General features: G+C 45.2%; 1 protein-coding gene across 4 annotated transcripts in view; it reads right to left on the reverse strand.

Moving 5' to 3' along the window:
* The window catches only part of SLC7A1 (solute carrier family 7 member 1), a 49589-nt gene that overhangs the window by 8488 nt on the left and 21104 nt on the right, over positions 1-19997 (reverse strand). For 2 of the 4 annotated variants that reach the window (XR_006742908.1, XM_036454625.2), the window contains exons 1-8: positions 14084-14237; positions 11588-11971; positions 9484-9642; positions 7372-7546; positions 4912-5033; positions 4099-4321; positions 2994-3133; positions 752-854 (exon numbers count right to left, since the gene is read on the reverse strand). Coding sequence is in view for 3 of the 4 variants with exons in the window: in XM_036454625.2 (XP_036310518.1) it covers positions 752-854; positions 2994-3133; positions 4099-4321; positions 4912-5033; positions 7372-7546; positions 9484-9642; positions 11588-11971; positions 14084-14198 (1421 nt within the window). In the remaining variant the exon portion in view is untranslated. Of the gene's footprint in view, positions 1-751; positions 855-2993; positions 3134-4098; positions 4322-4911; positions 5034-7371; positions 7547-9483; positions 9643-11587; positions 11972-14083; positions 14238-14586; positions 14638-15030; positions 15131-19997 lie in introns of those variants that run through there. The other 2 variants (XM_045588482.1, XM_036454628.2) reach the window with 2 other exon arrangements.

The raw sequence follows: 19997 nt of genomic DNA on the forward strand, positions 1-19997 counted from the left end.
ATGCCTAGAAGGAAATATGGAGGCTCTCATCAGGTGGTCAACACTGAGTCTCCATGAGTACATGTTCTCATGATGAATGCTACCTTGGGCAATTTCTGGGACTTGGGAAGCAGAGTCCTGTCTTTCCAAAACAAAGAAAAATTGGCACCAGGAGGTATGTTTTGAGGGGGTGTCCTGGAGTAGCCGATACAACAAGCCTAAGCCCAGACTGCTTTAATCACCAAAACCTGGAAAGTCTTCCTGGACATCAACCTCAGCCATCCCACACTGTATAATGGGACTCCTCTCTCCAGCAGCGTGCAATGAAGCATCGCAGTAACCTGAGTTTTGAAAGTCATTACCGGGACCTAAGTTTCATTGGATTCTCCCAACTCCCAAAAAGGGCCAGACCCCAGCCGACCCTGTCCCAAGAAACTGGATCACATTGAAATCACCACCAAAACCTTCAAAAAAGCTGATCCCAAGATCTAGGCCCAGCAGCTTGGCTATAACCTGTCTCTATTCTCCCCAAAATCCAGCCAGAAAAATGAGGGCACATTATAAAAGGAAGTGGGGCCACCCCTGAATCTTTTCATGGATATTTTCCATAAGAAGGTTCTCAACCACCATATCCCACCCTCTCGTGGGAAGTTTCCAAAGGAGTTATCAACAACCTAAAATTTGCACTGTATAAACCAATAATTTGAACTGCTAAGAGGTTAAGAGGGTTCATGTGCATTTCTGTCATGGAACCCAGAAAGGCCATACATACCGTAAGACCAACACACAGGCAGCCACTAAAGAGTAAGCCAGGAGAGTGCCGATGGACATGAGATCCACCAAGTCCTTCAGGTCAAAGAGGAAGGCCATCACAGCTGGGGAGGAGACAAACATCAGGATCCATGGATGGCCCTCTATACATACTGACATCCAGACCCACCACCCATCTGTAATCCACAGCATACAGAGGTGCTTCTTTTTCTTGCTCCCCAACCCCAGGCCCTTCCATGAAAAGATGCTTAAAGGAAGAAAAGCTCAGGATTAAGTCATGTACACAGTCCTCAAGATGGTAACTTTGCAAGCTACCCCTACACTATAGATGGAGAAACTGAAATTCAGACAAGGTTGGGAGAGTTACCTAAGGTCACAAAGCTAGATGCAAACGTCAGAATTTGAACTAGGTTATTATGACTCCGAGTCCAGTGTTTCTTCTTCTATATTATGCTGACAAATTATAGACAAACCATTTACATCTATCCACTTACCCATTCATCATTCATACATCCATCCATCCATCCATCCATCCATCCGCCACCCATCCGCCACAAGCACCTGCATTCCCACTCAGAGAAATCAAGACAAGCTTCTTCAATGTGAGGTGATTTTAGAAAACCTAATACTTATTTACACTCCACACACACAAAAAAGTTTAGTGAATGTACTTTGTAGTCACTTTAAAGATGATAGTTTCATCTCCTTTAATCAGCATAAGAAGGAAATTAAAGCCATTCTTTTATATAATCAAATTACATGTAAATACTGAAAAAAATCTTTATGGTTTCCAGTGCCTTAATCCCTTAAATATAGTGGTTATATTCTGACATGTGGTGCCCCATAGCCTGATCACTGCGATCACTCTAAAAAATGTATTATAGCCCTGGCCCTGGGTGTCTCAATAACTGGAGCATCACACTGAAGGGTCAAGGGCACATACCTGGGTTGCAGGTTTAATCCCCAGCCTCGACTGGGGTATGTACAGGAGCCAACAATAGATGTGTCTCTCTCACATCGATGTCTTTGTCTCTTTCTCTATCTCTCTCTCCTTTCTCCCCTAACCTCCTCCTCCTCTCCCTTCCTCTCTCTCTAAAAATCAATGGAAAAAAATATCCTTGGCTAAGGATTAACAAAAAGCAAAACAAATAAAAAAGAAATGTAATTTACTAATTACAGGGCAAACTTAGTAAATAATAAGAAGCTAGCTTTCTTCCATTATGTAGTGCTAATCCACAAAATGAAGCACACTTTGCTAAGGGCATAAATCCTACTAATTACAACTCATTCATTTAAGATGATAAAATATCCTACCAATGGCCATTTGACAAGTCCCTATGGTACAAACTGGCTGGTGTCACGTGTCCTAATTTACCAAATGACTCGATGCTCTTCTCACACACTGGAAGGAGCCAGCCTCTGTGGCATAAAAACAAACCAGGAACCAAGAGCCAAATCTACACTATGGGTATGCATTTTGCCTTCACCTCTCTGTGCCTCCACTTCCACCTCTGTACAATGGAATCACACTGCCTTTCCTTCTACAAAATGGAGTCATTAAAGGAGGCAAGGATACAATAAATAGCATGCAGTGCAAATAAATTTCAGCCCCGCACCACACACACACACACGTCCCTCCCCCAATTCCTTAATCTGGGGCCTCTGGATCATCACATAGGCTCAAGTGCCAGGCAACCCAGCTAATGTGCCCTGACCAAGAATTGAACCCACCACCCCTTGGTGCATGGGACATAGCACCAACCAACTGAGCCACACTGGCCAGGGCAAAGTGGTACATTTTTACAACACCAATCATAAGGGATCCTCGTTTCCCAGGGAATTCACAGGCTAAGATACAAGGACACTAAATTTCTAGTAATAACACAAACTCTCACTTGGTTTATAAATGCAAGATGTCATCTTACCAAAATCTACTCAGGGACATTCAGAAAAGGAGAAGACTAATGGCTTTGAGGGACCATGTGTATCCTAAGCTTGGGCCAATGAGAGGATAATAATAACAGAGGAATTCAAACTTATTGGGAATTCCATCACATCCTCTGGAGCACTGGCCTCTGCCTTGTATTGGAAGGGCAGTTACCTTACAATAAACCAGGTCTAAGGCTAGAAAGAAAAAATTAAAATTCCTCACAGACAGCAGTAAAATTCAGGATGCTTCCCTAGGGAATAATAATGACTCAACTGTTGAAATATTAGTGTGTGAAATTAGTCCCAGTTCTTACCAGCGATGGCACCTGAGGTTACTGTGGCGATTATTGGTGTTTTGGTCCTATCGTTAATTTTGGCCAAAAATTTAAATAGCAGTCCATCTTCAGCCATGGCATAGATAACTCGAGGCATGGGAAACATAGAACCCAAAAGGCTAGATGGGAGAAAAGGCATCGGTTTAGAAGAGCTTCCCAGGAACTAAGGCACCAGGATGTGACCAGCCCAGTTGACCTGGACTCTCACCAGGACTGCCACCACCAAGCTATATAAATCAAAATTCCATTCACCAACCCCAGAAAAAGCACTTCTCTGAGTATGCATAAATCTAAGAATAGGAAAAGCCTAACAAACCAGCACAAACTAGTCATTGTTTTTCTGGAAATGAAATTTTACATTTATCCCTACAATTATTTCCAGCTGATTCAAACAGAAAATAAAAGCAGCCCAGCATTCACGAGGATGTCTCTATGGTAAATCAACATTTACAAATAGTACTATAGTAAATGTTCATATGGGCTAATAGGAAATACAAGAAGCCAAATGTCTCTCATTAAAAGGCACTTGCTTCCTTTTTCAAGCTTACCTCCATGTTATGGCCAAACAGGCCAAAATACAGTGTTTATTTATTTATTTATTTTTATTTTATTTTATTGATTTTTCACAGAGAGGAAGAGAGAGGGATAGAGTGCTAGAAACATCGATGAGAGAGAATCATCAATCAGCTGCCTCTTGCACACCCCCTACTGGGGATGTGCCCGCAAACAAGGTACATGCCCTTGACCAGAATCGAACCCGGGACCTTTCAATCCACAGGCCAACGCTCTATCCATTGAGCCAAACCGGCCCCGGCCAAAATACAGTGTTTACAGAGCTGGCCTGGTCCAGTGCCAAAGTCAGGGACAGAAAGACAGATGATGAGCAGATGATGTTAAAAAGTTTTTCAAGAAGATCAGTAACACAAATGACTCTTGGGTGATTAATAGCAACAAAGAGAAGCCAGATAATCAGGGTTGGGGCACTGGCTCCATTTCCAGGGAAAAGAGTACCTTTAACAGCGGACCTGCGTGTCCACCTGGCCCACCACCCCTGACATCAACCCCAGAAGATGAAAATCCTCACCTCGTAGACAAAGCACATAGGGAGCCAATGGCCACCGCATACTTGGCGCCATCCCAGCCCACGTGCTTGAAGGCCTCAGGCAGGGGGCTGTCCTTGTCTAGGCAGAAGTATGGCATCATGAGCGTGAGGGCAGCTGACACCCCAAAATAGGCGACGAAGCAAATCAGGAGGGAGGCGACGATGCCCACGGGGATGGCCTTCTGGGGGTTCTTGACTTCTTCACCTAGAAGCAGCCAGGAGGGACAACCACAAACCATGAGGCCCCAGGCCTTTCAGTGTCCAGGGAGTCAGTGCCACCACAAATGCCTCCCTGGGCTCTGGAAACACCGGGTGGCCCTCTGCAACACAGACCAGATGACCCCTAGGTCCTAGATGGTGCTCTTGGCCTTTACATCATGGTTCTGCCACGGAAAAGACTTGTTTCCTTTGGCAGACAGATTTGAGAAGTACAATGGAGCCTAACCTATTTAACAATATTAAAAATATTGAATGATAATATTTTTAATGGCTTCTTTCCTCCCAGATGATGCACAGATAGGAAGTCAGGTTGTAGCCATGTCTGTCATTATCCCATTCTAGTAGAAGGGTTAGTCACATTCAGGATGTAGTTTCCTGCCAGGAACTGCGACTTGGGGAAGTGATAAGGGCAGGAAAGATCAGCGGAAAACTACAATCTACACATTACTCAGGTGTGGAAGCTTGATGACTGGCATAAGCCCAGAGGAAGGAAAATAGTGACCGATGGGTAAATTAGGCTGGCCTGTCTGGAAAGCTGGAGGGCGGGGCAAAGCTCCCGACAGCGAGCAGGCGTACCTGTGGTGGCAATGCAGTCAAAGCCCACGAAGGCATAGAAGCAGGTCGCTGCTCCTGACAGGACTCCGGAGAACCCGAAGGGCATGAACCCACCAATACCGGGATCCCCTGCTTTCGTTTCACTAGAAAAAAAAGAGCCACAGCAAAGATCACAACACTAGCTTCATGGTCCCAAAGAGAAGCCATTGCAAACAGCCATCACCTGACTTTTGACCACTGCTCCAGACCCTCAGGCCATGACCCCTGGCAGCTGTCGCCAGCCACTGTGTCTGACTGTGGACAACAGGCCTTCACTTGGTGTGGCCTGGACCATAACGGTGCACACAATGCCCTTTCCAGAAGACTCTTCTAAATATAGACATGGGGAGGGGATGGAATATAGGGACTGTGACAGGAAAGAGAGAGAGAGACCAACAAATGCAGCCTCTCCCACAGAATCCTGGAGAAAGAAATGGAGCCAGGCAATGCAGGGGCCCCAGATGTAGGAACGAATGGCAAGTCTCCGTATTTGCCAGTAACTCGGGTCTCAAAGCAAGCATTTCCAAAGACACTGAGGTTTGAAAGCTGCTTAACTTCAGTCAACAAAACCATGTTTCCTAAGCACCCCCACACACAAAGTAAACAGGTGGGATGCTTCAGGCGGAGGCTGGTGTCAGCACAGGTGAACTCAGGGGCTGGGATTGGTAGTTTACTGAAGCATATTTTGTGAACCTCAAAGTCCTTAAAGATCCAGAAAACAGTCCCAATCGGTCAAAACCTGTGACTCTAAAGCAGTGTTTTTCAACCTTTTTTGGGCAAAGGCACACTTGTTTCATGAAAAAAATCACGAGGCACACCACCATTAGAAAATGTTAAAAAATTTAACTCTGTGCCTATATTGACTATATATAAAGTAATTCTCTTGAATAGGAATCAAATAAACACAAAGAAAGTATTTTATAATTACATTATGAAATATTAAGTAAACAAAATAGTGAAAAATTATAAAATTCTTGTCTTGTCTGCACCTATGGCACACCAGGAACAGCGGTTGAAAAACGCTGCTCTAAAGTAAACACTACATCTAAGTTTGAACAGTGGCGCTCCGCTCTTGCTCTTGCCAGGACTTGTGTGGGCGGCAGTCTCTGGCATCAGTCTATCATAGGCCCTGCCTCTCACCAACTACTCGTAAGCCTCAGCCACCTGAAGAGCAACCTGCTCCTTCTGTCTGAGAAATGCAGCTCCAGCCCTCCTCTGCGGCCACATTTTTCGCTTGGCTGCAGGTTTCCTGTCACTTAGCACTGAGCCCCCAGGGCAAGGCTGGTCACGTCTCCCCAACTTCCTCCGCCCAAACTGCTTCACCTCCTAACTTGAGAACAAGAATAGAAAAATATTCCAACGCTATAAGCACTGATGCACTGAGTTTGAGTTAGCAACTCATTTTGGCAAATTTGCTTTCAGTTGGGTTTATCAACGAGCTAATGAATAAACAGACAATTTGGACTCAATTATTTCCTAATGGGGATTAAGCCTTTTACTGATTCCTCTAGGATACTTACATTTCTCAGTTCCAGAAGCTGCCATGGAACCACTGGACGTGAAGCATGAAGACCCTAATTGTGGGACTTCCAGTGGTTCAGTAGCAACCTGGGGGAAACCCCAAGAAATGCACAAGTGATAGATGTGGGGAAAATTGTCACTAGGCTGAAACGGAAGCTTGTCATCGACTGAAATAAACCACCAACCCTAGTACAAAAAAGGCAGCCCAGGACACGTAAGTCAGCAAAGTGTGGTCCACAGTCCACACTGCAGCCACTCCCATGGGCTCTGTGAATCACAAAGAACGTGGACACCCTCGTGAGTGGAGTTCTACAACCACAGCCTAAAAAAGAGAGCCCGCCTATCACCTGCCTCTAACCCTGAGGGTCCTGAGCCAGAGAAGGTCAGGGGGATGGGGCCACGGCTTTTCAGGGCTGATACAACCCAAGTCAAGTGTGGGAGAAAGAGATTACTAAAATCACTGTTTGATACTTCAGTATTTCTGAAAAACTTAGATAGAAGTTCTACATATTTCTTTTTCTGGGTTATTAAACATTTCGAAATATAGTGGTATCACCATGGTATTACAGAGAAAACCTTTTCTGATCACAAAACTGAGAAGAAGGTCATGAAACAGAATATGAGAAAAAAATGGATTATTTAGTGAGTCTGACAATGATCCTCAACTATGTACATGATGGAATTAGAATGAAGACTGTTTTAACCATCAGTGTCCTTGTCATACCATGTTCTATCTAGTTGCGGGAAATAAAACTTATTTTAAACCAATAAAACATCCTCAGCTACAAAAAAATTAATAAATTTTTAATTAATAAATTAAATCACTTTACTGAAAAAAAGACTCGTATGGTTCTAGCCAGTCCCATCCCCCATATACACCAACTGCCACAGGCCGAGGGACGGGCAGAGGGAGCAACTCACTTGTTGGAGCACAGGCGACCCGAGTTGTTGTGCAAATACTCCTCCGTGAACTGCCAGTTTTTAAGCGAGCCTTTCACAAAGCCTGACACGACGATGAAGCCCAGGACCAGGACATTGACACAAGTGAATACTTTGTTGACCATGGCTGACTCTTTCACACCAACAGTTAAAAGTCCTGAAAATGTGCATACACAGGAAACAGGGAGCATTAACCTCATACCAGGCAAATCCTTCCTGGGATGGGGACGGGAAGAAGGGCGATGGCTTAAGAAGAACCCACATGGCATCAAATTCTAAAGATTTCTGTGAGCTTCTGGGGATGGGGCCAAACTCATGATCTTTCCAGAGGCAGTGATCAAGACGTTTAGCAATGCTATAAGGACGCCATCCAGGGACACCAGACCGCAGAGACAAGGACATAAAGCACCCCAGGCGATGAAGTGAGCACCTCTCCCTGCACCTTCCCCCTCATTAAAGTATTTTACTGAGAACCTCTCTCAAGAGCAGGATTTTAGTTTCTCCAAGAAGGAGACACTTTATACTCACTTTCTTGGTAGAATGAGCTTTTCAGATCCAGAAATTATTCATATTGCCTTATAGATGTTAGCAATATCAGCAATGACAGTGTCTGTGGTTGTGGAACTGCCACCCCGTAAGCACTAAGCCAGACTAGCTTTAGCTCATAAATCCACATTAAAAAACACACCAGGTGATAAAAATGCCCAGGAATCACATGACATCGCAAGATGACCTTGGGGTAAAGTTGCCACCTGGTGAGTTCTGTGCAAACTGTCAGCAAGAAAAGAGGCATGAAAAGGTACCCAGTGAACACACTACACAATGTATGATTTGAGATCGTTGCTCTGCAGTATGTCTTTTATACATCCTATATAACAAAAGGCTAATAGGCAAATCGACAAACTGTGGAATGACTGGTTGCTATGATGCACACTGACCACCTGGGGGTAGATGCTCAATGCAGGAGTGCCCCCTGGTGGTCAGTCCCAGAGGGAACACCGCTCAGCCAGAAGCCGGGCTCATGGCTGGCAAGTGTAGCAGTGGTGGCAGGAGCCTCTCCCGCCTCCGTGGCAGCACTAAGGATGTCCGACTGACTGCGAGAAGGTGCAGGCCAGGCTGAGGGAAACCTCCCCCCTACCCGTACCTCCCCACGCAAGTACATGAATTTCTTGCACCGGGCCTTTAGTTCTATAATAAAAGAGACTCACATAACAGACTGAAGTCTGAAATGCAGATACTAAAAGAGAATAGAGTGATTCATCATAGGGAACGGAACACACCACACTTTGCTGTATCTTTCCTTTTGTGTCCCTCCCTCTCATATTTATGAAAATCTGAGTAGTGCAAACTTAATTTCTGATACATGTTCCTATCACTGGACCAGAAATACTGCTGAGTCTGGCTTATGCAAAATGATTTTAATTACATAGTGGACAAAATTAGATGGGTTATTTTTAAAACCCTTGTAAGGTTTTCTAACTGCAAAAGATTACTTACCTGCACTTCATCAGCTTAATGTTTATGTCAGCAAAACTGCCACCCAGTGGCTAAAACACAGATGCATGTAGAAGGGGCTGCTATCAGCTGTGGGCAAACACTATCAGGCATTTTTAAATTCTGTACCCACAATTTTGTCATAAAATTTATTTGCTTAAGGGGTGTTTTGACCACCAGTATGTGTAAAACCAACTGAGACGTCTCTGACACCCAGACACCTGTTAATGTGCCAGACAGACCAACTTCCCTTCCCAATAGTCATCAGGAGTCCAGTGTATTCCTGAGTCACTTGCACAAAAAGCGTGAAGTACTAAAAAAAATGATACTCAATAATCACATAAACACCTGAGGTTCTCTGTTAGCTAAATGACACACAACTTGGCAGCTATTAAATAGGCCAGCCCTATTGTGAAACCATCATAAGCCATTAGGACAAAAAAAAAAAAAAAAGTCTGTATTAATTATAAAATAAAAATGAGGATGGGTGGTGAGAAAGAGAAAAGGAAGAAAACCTGATCTTTCTAGAAATCCCAAGAAGAAACCTGCCTTCTTGGACCCCTACCTCAACCTGGTGGCTCTCTCACTGTGTGGGTGTACCTGTTAAGATGAGAATTATGATCACAGCAAAGATGTCTGGGTTTGTGGCCAGCACTCCAGGGGCGTTCAGAGTCATGTGTGTCCGAGAGAATTCCCCAATGGGTTTGCCAATCAGCTCATCAAATGTCGCACTCCAGGCTCTTGCCACACTTGAAGTACCTGTCACAAAACAACGCACATCAGAGGAACGTGAAAGAAAGCAATTAACAAAATATTTGTCTTTAAGCTGTATGTTTATGCATCCATACGGATCTCAAATGGCACATGGGATTCTGCAGCAAGCAGACCTCAGCATGAGCATGCATACTCAGAAGAGGGTCAACCAGGGTTCACAGTGAAGTGAAAAATTCAAGGAATCTTCTAGGGCCTGGAGGGAAAATGCATTTTCCACCGATGATCTCTCTGCACCCTAGCCACGAGGAACACAAATGTTCTCTCCCTGGACCCCAGCCACGAGGAACACAAATGGCGACAGCACTCCCAATGCCAACAACAGCTGACTGTGTGCTCTCCTTCTCCCTCTCTCTCAATGTGAATAAAGTTCCTGCTGTTCCTCAGGAAATGTCACTAAAATTCCAATAGTCACATATAGCAGGCTCCTTTACTTTCTTCTCAAAGGGGGCCTTACAGGTGATTTTGGTCTGGATCACACCCAAGAATTTGGCAGGGTGATCTGCAGACTAAATTTTGCTATTTGGTTTTATGGTAAGTAGTTTCCCAACAACTCAAAAATTAAACCACATTTCTTTGTGCTGAGCAGCTCTGTCCATCAAGGCCACAACCCAGTGAGGAAACATGGTCTCCTATCTCCCCCAGAGGCCAGCTCATTGCTTACGGGGCTCTGAACCTCACCCTGATGGCCGAGGGGCTGCTTGGCCTCCTCCACCCACCCCCAGCTCTGAGTCAAGGCTTTCAAACCCCATGTTGACTGGAAAAACTGCCCTCGCCAGCAGCTAAGGGTGAGCAGTTCCTAGAGTGACACGTGACACATGCATGGCCCCACACAAGCCAATGGCACTCTGGCAAAGAAGCATCATCTGTACTCTAGAAGTATCAGGCCTCAAGCGCTCTCCTGTGTCATGCCCTGGAAAACCTTCTGGAAAACAACAGCCCATCTAAAATAGCTGCATTCCCCCCGAGAGGCCTCAGCTTGTGTGAGCATTTGCGCTGACAAGTTTCATTGTTATGAATTTTATTTTGGAAGTTGGAAGAGTAAGCCAGGTTGGTTCTGAGCAGACAGAACAGTACTACACACAGTATTCCCAGGACTCACAGGCTCAACTTACCACATCTTACTGTCTTTTGATAATATTACAAAAAAAGCCTGATGAAACATAAATGGAATGTTTAATGGCTATTTGTATTTCTACTTTTGTGAACTGGCCATGCAAATCCTTTGGTTATTCTTTTATTCAGGTGTTTGTTTCAATACAATGGTATACAACCATAGGAATGTTACTACGGAAAAACAGTTAACACTGTGAGGAATATTGACTACCTATTGTTCTATACATAGAGATACTGTGCCAATAATATGCATTTAAGTTCACAAAAATATGAACAATGGTTAAATCCCTAGAGAGTAAATTCTCATGCACAGAGACTATCTTTTTCCTTCATTACATCCCTAGTATCTAGCAAAATGCCTTGCACAGAGCAAGTGCTCAATAAATATTTGTTGAGAGAATGAATGAATGAGAGAATTACTATCTACCAGTTCTCAGACTGGGTAATTTCTACTTTCTTCTTCATGCTTTTCTACATTCCCCCATCTTTCTATGTCCATGATGACTTTACTGAAGTCAAAAAAAGATCACTAAAAGAGACTAAATCCTTTTTAACTAATTAGAAACATCCCATGGTTCTATGTCTCCCAGGTGAACAGGAACGACCTCCTTATTGGCCTGGCTTGTCCCCTCTACACCCCAGCACACTTGACCATAAGCACCAAGAGCAGCTGGAGGACCAGTGGTGCCTCTGCCTTCCATAAAGGAAAAAGAAAGAGGATGGATAACGGTCAGGCAAGGAGGGTCTCCTCAGAAGCTAGACTTGGTCTATTTGGAGCAAAGTAGGGAAGTGGGAATGACAGAAGTTGATGACTCACCAATGATGTAGGAAAGGATGAGGTTCCACCCTGTGATGAAGGCCCAGAGCTCCCCGACAGTGACGTAGCTATAGAGGTATGCCGAGCCGGTCTTGGGGACACGAGCACCGAACTCGCCGTAACAAAGGCCAGCCAGCACGGAGGCCAGTGCCGCGATCAGGAAGGAGATGACAATGGCAGGGCCAGAGTTCTCACGGGCCACAGCTCCAGCCAGGACGTACACGCCGGCTCCCAGCGTGCTGCCCACCCCCAGTGCCACCAGGTCAAAGGTGTTCAGGCAGCGGGACAGCCGGCTGTCCTCGCGGCTACAGTCCACTACCTTCCGCCTCAGCATCTGCTGACCAAGGCTGAACAGCACCTTGCATCCCATTCTGCTGATTAAATCTGCAAAGAGAAAGAACAGGGTGTTTCATCGCTGCCACTCCTTTCACCCCCTCTAATCGCAACACGGAGAGTGACCAGGTCCCTTATTATGATTTATGGCTAAAATGTTTTCAGTCTCAGAATTCCCCAACCAGAATACCACCGAGGCCCTCCTGCCTGAGCGCACACACCGGGGCCAGCGTGGCCGCTGACTGTACCACACTTTCTCTCTGAGCACCCACAGCTCTTTTAGTTCATAGGAGAAACCCTGTGCAGGCAGAAACTACAGAGCACGGAAAACTCACACGGCAGAACTGAACCAAAAGTGTGGGGTGAGGAGAGGAGGCTAAAACTAGGATAAATAAATAAATAAATAAATGGTCCAGACTTAGACTTGAAGCAGGGACCTGCTAAACCCCCATGTCCTCACTGGGCAGCAGGAGTCCATCTGCCTTGAGGGAAATGTGATGTGGGAACCTGGGCTCTTTAAAAGCCCCCAGGGTCTGTATTTGTCTGAACCCAAGCAGCAAGGGGCAAATTCGCTCATCTCACACCTGTGCTTGACACAGCCAGTGTTTAAGGAACTGGAACCCACAGTATTTAAGGAACTGGAAGCAGTGTCAGGGCGGGGAGGCTGAAGGCTGATGCGGCTCCATGGGGCAAGGAGAAGGTTTGACTGTCTGTCGCAGAGGCTACTACTTTCATAGGAAAACAGTCAATTTCAGGACAGAGGCAGAAAGTCTGAAAATCCACCTGGAGACATCTCTGCATCTAGTCAAAAGCCTCAGTTATCATGACACATAATGTTTTTCTGCAGAGCTGTGCCTCTCAGCCCTGACCCTGCTTCTGGGGATAAGACTGTGGGTTCCATTTCCTTAAACACTGGCTGTGTCAAGCACAGGTATGAGATGAGTGAATTTGCCCCTTGCTGCTTGGGTTCAGACAATTGTAGACCCTGGGCGGCTTTGAAAGAATCCAGGTTCCCACAACACATTTCTCCCGAGGCAGATGGACTCCTGTTGTTTAGTGAGGATATGGGGGTGCAAGCAGGGCCCTGCTTCACCTGGTAACTCTGCACCTTTGCATCTGACATTTACAAGGTTGCAACAGCCTCAAAAATAAGGTGCTTGCTTACAGCTGAAAACCCCCAGGAACTAGGAGCTGTGGGATCCCCTCCTTCCTTCTACTGCAGACAGCTGCTCAGAGATGCTGACGTGTGGCAAAGGGCACTGGCTAGATCCCCCCCAAAGTTCCTCTGATGAAAGGCCCTGTGGGCTGCTGATCCCTGATTACGTGAGCATTCTTAATATAGCTACACACTTGAGAAGAAGGCTAAGAATGGCTCCCGAGGAATGTAAGAATGTGAGAGCAGCATAAAAATCAGGTGACATTCTTTATACAAACACACACCTAAAAAACAACCTCCATTTTTTTGTGGTAAATAAAATAATGACAATGATGAAGTCCCTGTGGTAAATCATTTTTCTTAATTGAAGAATAACTGAAAAAAGAGCTTCCAAATATTTTTTAAACCTCACTTGAGGATATTTTTCCACTGATTTTTAGGGAGAGTAGAAGAAAGAGAAAGGCAGACAGAAACATCGACGTGAGAAAAACACATCGCTTGGTTGCCTCCTGTACAAGCCCGACCAGGGCCCCAGCCAGGGAGGAGCCTACAACTGAAGTACATGTCCTTGACTGGAATCAAACCCAAGACCCTTCAGTCTCTAGGCCGATGCTCTATCCACTGAGCCAAACCGGCTAGGGCTTTCAAATATTTTAATAGAAAAACGTTTTCCCCTCACTGCATCCTATGCCAAAACCAAATACAAGAGTCAGATAAAACAAGAGCAATTCTAATTTAAAGAGCAATGGTATGCCAAGACCCACTAGCTAGTCTTGACATCCCCAAACCCCACCACCCCCTCCTGGCTCCAATGCCCCCTCAGGACTCTAGGAACCCAAGGACCTGCATGAAACACACTGATCTACAGCAGATATTTATAGCACCTAAACCCCAGAACAAGCTGCAAAATAATTCTTAAGTAAAAGAGTGAAAAATAGAAGAGGCAGAGAAATAGGAGCAAGAGTAAAAGTTTAGGAGCAAGAAAAAAATTGGAGCCTGCCTGTTACCTTGAGAAATGCAAAGTCCTCCAGACAGAAACACAGCCCAATGTGTCATTAGCACACTGTGCACACCATCATGGAGTGGCCAGCAGCCATCGCACGGGGCATAGGCCCTCCACATGCTGCCTACCACGAGGCACTAGCCATCTGCACAGGAGCACACCTTGTGGATGAGGCCTTTGCGCAGAGGCCTTACCATTTGTAGGTATTAAGAATTCTGTTTGCCCTGGCCAGTGTTAAACAGTGGGTGAGCATCGATCCATGAACCAGGAAGTCACAGTTCAATTTACCGTCAGGGCACATGCCCAGGTTTCGGGCTCCATCCTGGGTAGGCGACATGCTGGAAGCAGCTGATCAATGTCTCCCTCATCATTGATGTCTCTCTCTCTCCCTCCCCCTTCCTCTCTAAAGAAAAATATCAATATTTTTAAATCTCTTTTTTTAAAAATCGAGTTCTGTTTAAAAGAAATGTAGAAATTTAAGAAACCTACCACTGTGAAAAAGCAAGCCTGTTTTCTGATGAGATGGAAGTACTAAGTGATCTTGAAAAAGCACAGCAGCTCTAAATTTTAAAAGAACAACAACGGAGGGTTTTAGTTTTCAGTTCACTTAAAAAGTCAACAGCCGCCGAAACCGGTTTGGCTCAGTGGATAGAGCGTCAACCTGCGGACTGAAAGGTCCCGGGTTTCATTCCGGTCAGGGGTATGTACCTTGGTTGCGGGCACATCCTCGGTGGGGGATGTGCAGGAGGCAGCTGGTCAATGTTCCTCTCTCATTGATGTTTCTAACTCTCTATCCCACTCTCTTCCTCTCTGTAAAAGATCAATAAAATATATTTTTTAAAAATAAATAAATAAAAATAAAAAGTCAACAACCAATTAAAGATCTAAGTTAACATATTCTAGCACATAAGTGACGACCATCCTGCTGGGGTGCTGATGGGCAGACTATACCTGGAATATGATTCGAGGATTTGTCACCTTGCCACCCGATGATCACCTGGGTCTTGGAGTAAGGCTGTCTCAGTAGGGATGAGCTGGGGGCTTCAGGCTCCTGAGAGACAAAGAAGAGACATTAGACAGAATCTTTTTGGCCCCAGAATCTCCATGCCTGTGGCTGTTACAAGAGGAATGATCCCATTTGGCTCAGTAACAGGAAGGACTCCCAGCTGTAACACAAACTGAAGATCAGATGAAAGTGGGGAGGCAAGGGTCACACTACAGTAGGCAGACACAGGGTGAAACACCACCAGGCAGTGGCATCAATGGGGCAATTCAGAAGACAGGAAACTGATAAGATGGCCTTGAACCCAGGCATGCTACCACATCTCACCTCTATAAATGGAAGATCATATTTTGAACTAGAGACCCGGTGCACGAATTCATGCACCAGTGGTGTCTCTTGGCATGGCCTGTGGAGATTGGGCCAAATCTGGCAGTCCAATGCTACCTACTTCTCCTGCCTGCCGCTCCACTTACCCCGGCCCCAGTGCATTGGCCACAGGCTTGCGTCCAGTCAGTCCTGATTGGGAGAGGCTGCAGCAGCACTTGCCAGCCATAAGCCCTGCATCTGGCACCTGTTGATCCCACTGTGGGAGTGCACTTACCACCAGGGAGCAGCTCCTGTGTTAAGCGTCAGCCCCCTGGTGGTCAGTGCACGTCATAGTGACCAGTCGTTTGGTTGTTCAGTCACCTAGACTTTTACATCTATCTATGTAAACCCTAATATGCAAATTGACTGAAAAGCAAAATGACCAGTCACTATGATGTGCACTGACCACCAGAGGGCAGACGCTTAGGAGCTGCCCTCAGCCCGCAGGCCCTAACAGGCGGTGGTGGTGGCGGCGGTTCTACCGATTAGATGGCACCAGGCCAGCCAAGACAGGTGAGAGTGGGGAACCCTCACCCCCCAATCGTCCCACTGGTCACCATTAAAGAGAGGTGACCAGCAGTAGCGACAGGGGATGTGGCCAACGAGCGGGCAGCGCCAGGCCAAGGTAGATGGGAGTGGGAGCTCGACCATCCTGCCAGTTGCCCCACAGATGGGCCCTGATCGCTGGCCAGGCCTAGGGACCCTAATTGTGCATGAATTTCATGCACTGGGCCTCTATAACAGCATCCTCCAACACAGACTATTTCCACAAATCCAGGGTATTGCTAGGGACCACACAGGGGAGTGAAACCTTTCTTGACACTGGCAATGAAAACCAAGAACAGTGGGGGCAGAAAACCTTAGATGGTTCCCTCAGGAAATAGTCACTCCATTCTGTATAGTCAACCATTTCATGAGGGAGCTCTCTTTTACCGGGTGACACCGAGCAGACACCCAGACAGGCCACAGACTGTTCTAAAAGTAGTATGTGCACCACTGACGTGCCTGGTGGAGTGGCCTGCAATCCCAGAAGGAATGGGGTCTGTGACTGGAGGTGCCACTGTCTGAATGCAGTGAGGGCATGTTAGGAAGAACCTCCAGGAAGAGTGGCACAGAAAGTCCTCTGCTTTCTCAATCTTATCATTTCTATTTTGCACATACACACTCAGGAGCTGCAGAGGTTTCAATAGGCTTCCTTAAGATGACTTGCACCGAATGTGGACCCAGAGAGGATTATCACTATGCCAAAATGCAATGAAGACTCAATCAACAGCTAGTTTTAACACTTCACCAGCAGCGAGCCAGCTTCCCAGCAATCCCAACCGACACATTCATGCAATTCATTCCACGTTAGAATTTCATTCTTTTCCATTTTCTATTTTGAAAAGGTCCAACCCTATAGAAAAGTTAAAAGAACATTTATATACTCTCCATCTGCATTTACCAATATTTAACATTTGCCATATTTGCTTTATCTTTGTAGAAATACATGCTTTTGTTTGAACCATTTGCTAATGAGCTATAATAATGACCATGGTAAATCCCAAGACACTAGCCTACATAACTATGACATTATCGCAACAAAGAAACTCAGCATTCACTTAAAGATAGCCCAAAATCATCAATATTTTGCTATTTTTTGATACTCTAGCATTTCCAAGTACCACAAAGCAATTGAGAAAAACAAGGATGATTAAGGCTCAGGTTCACAGTCTAACAGAGGAGACTCACACAGGCACCCTACTGTGCGACTGCGCCCAGGTGTGGATTCATATGTGAGGCTCTGTCTTGGTAGAAGAGTAGGAAGTTGGCCCACGTAGAGCCTCTGGAAAGGCTTTTGCAATGAGGTGATGTTTAGAGAGGACGAGTTTACCCGATATAAGGGAGGAGGGGGCCTAAATGTAAAACTGTGGAGGCTTGAGTGTGCCAGCTAGAATAATGGCCCCAAAGGCCAAACCCTAATTCCAGGAACCTGTGAATATGTTAGGTTCCATAACAAGGGGCAGCCAAGAGCCCTGACTGAATCTGTACCTTAAGAAGAAAACTCTGGAGCGAAAGTAGCAGAATCTGGAAGGCAAACAACTGGTAATCTTGTTGTCAATAATAAAATTAGAGCTTTCTAGCTAACACACACAAAAATCAGAACCCTGGAAAACGAGCATCCAGCACCAAGAGCTCAACACTTTCCAAAGCTTAAAGGGGTTTCTCATGACATTGGTGGTGATATTAACAAATGTGATTTTCAGAAAAATATATGACATGATGAAATGTGTCAACTTGTCAGATCTGCATAGCTCAACTATGCAGTAATGCAGTAAAACAGATCATACCCAGGTGACAGACAACTCAAATGGCAGGACAGGCCTATGTAGCTTTCAGCACAAAAGCTCACTGATGTGGTTTCAGATTCCACAGTGTAACCTACCACTGCCTGTGAGTTTTCATGTAGTATCAAGAGAATAACCACAATTATCTGGAAAGGCTACTAAAGTATTCCTGCTTCCCAAGAATTCTTGAGGCCATCTTTACATATTTCATCTGAAGTAATACATCAACACTGATTGATGCACAGCAGACATAAGAACCCAGTTGCCTTCTATTAAGCTAAACAGTAAAGAAATGTGTAAATGTTTAAGACAACACTCTTATTAAATTCTTTTGTTTTGAAAAATAGTTATTTTCATTATAATGTTATTTGTGTTAAGATAAAAGGTTTCATTGATGTCATTTTTAAGTGGATTAATACATAAATATTTGTGATGTGATAAATACCGATACATGTAACTCTGGGGAGCCCTCAATAGTCTACAGGAGTGAGGAGGCTTTGAGGCCCAACAGTTTGAGAACTGCTGCTTGCTGGGCTGCCCAGTGATGTGAGCACAGCCAAGCCTAGCACCCACTCAAGTCAGGAAGGCAGCGGGACTTCCTTCAGGCTCGCTGAAGCAGCCCGTAGCAGCCCGGTGTGATCCCTGCTCTATTCACAGTCCTGTCCTGGAAGCACTTCCCTTCAATTTACAAGTCTTAAAGAAAGAAAGGTTGTAACTGGTCTGGGTGAACTCATCAGGATCAATGGCCTGGCAAATGAATTCATTAACACTGCCTCTCTTTAATCCAAGAATGTTCGACCAATTAATTCAATTTTTTTCAGATTTGAAAATTCACTTGCTAAAAACAGTAAGAGAATGCTAATACACCTCATGCCTAAAGAATTCAATGTCATTTATTTCATAAATACAGCAAGCGGCATTCCAATACCAGCCTTGATGGGTTTCCAGGAGCACACGGAAACCGTCAGGGTGTGACCCTGACGCCATGTGACACCGTGAGGATGGTGACTCCAAAAAGGTTTTCCGAGGAGTGATCTTCCCCTGTCCCTTAGCCTACCAGTCTTGAAACTCTGAACTTTGGCTTTATACAAAAAAATCACCAGACTCTTGTTAAATAGCAAGGGGCAGGCATGGATGGTACCAGAAACCAAAATACTTTTCATACGATGTTCCACTTCACTTCCACCTTACACACACTTTCTGACTTCCATAGCTCTATGACCGCACAATACATTCCCACTTACCAGTCTCTCAGTTATACGTATCTTTGCCTGATGACAGTGGTTTCTACAGCTGCTGCCAATGGCTCCCAGGCAAACTCACAAATGGAGTGCAGTGTCTACTTGAGGGGGTGTCCCACCTCTCCTCTCAGTTGCCAATGTCCACCCTGATTTCACCTGTACTGAGACCAGTTTCTGTCTACTCTCTAAGGCAGCAATAACATTTAAACAGAAAAGCTGTTTGAAAGATAGCATAATCTAGACAGCCATTGTGGTTCTACAATGCTTATCAGGGAGAAAAAATTACCAACTCAACAGGAAATTTACTAGAGGAGAGGAGAGGAGAGGGGAGGGGAAGGAAGGGAAGGGAAGGGAAGGAAAAGGGAGAAGAGAGGAAGGAAGAGGAGGAGAGGGAAAGAGAAAAGAAGTGCTCTATTCATAAGGGACCAAAGTATAGTTTTTCTATTAGGTGCCAAGGGAGACACAATAATTTCTACACAAGTTCAGTTGCTCGAGAAGCACTTTGTCTCACATACTTTCATTCTGCTTCAAGTCAAAACTCTACCGCTTACCCCCAAACCAACCATTAGAGCTTTGGCGCAGTGGATAAGAAGATGCCCGCTCCAGCTGCACGGCAGCTGTTCTGTGAAGACCCATTTCGAGTTGAGTTTCAGGAACATGAAACTGGCTCCTGGTGCTGCCATATCTCCAGTTCCAGTGTGAACATAAACTCCAGTTTTAATTCACAGCTAAAATATTCCATGGCAGCAGGACACAGAATAATGAAATTGAAGAAGACTGCAGCATTGGCTGGTTTAGATGACAAACACGAGACGAGAGAGGGGACTCCTATCACTCTGTGTACACATGGTTCAGGATCTCAGAGAAAAAAGGGACAGCTTTCATAGGTAATCAGAAGGCAAAGGATCACAGGTAGTAACAAATTTAACAAAGTATCTTAGCTCCAACACAGTATTTTCTAAGACCAGTAAGGAACACACA

Source organism: Pipistrellus kuhlii, unplaced genomic scaffold, assembly GCF_014108245.1.
Source record: "Pipistrellus kuhlii isolate mPipKuh1 unplaced genomic scaffold, mPipKuh1.p scaffold_m20_p_3, whole genome shotgun sequence".
In the NCBI taxonomy this organism is placed as follows: domain Eukaryota; kingdom Metazoa; phylum Chordata; class Mammalia; order Chiroptera; family Vespertilionidae; genus Pipistrellus; species Pipistrellus kuhlii.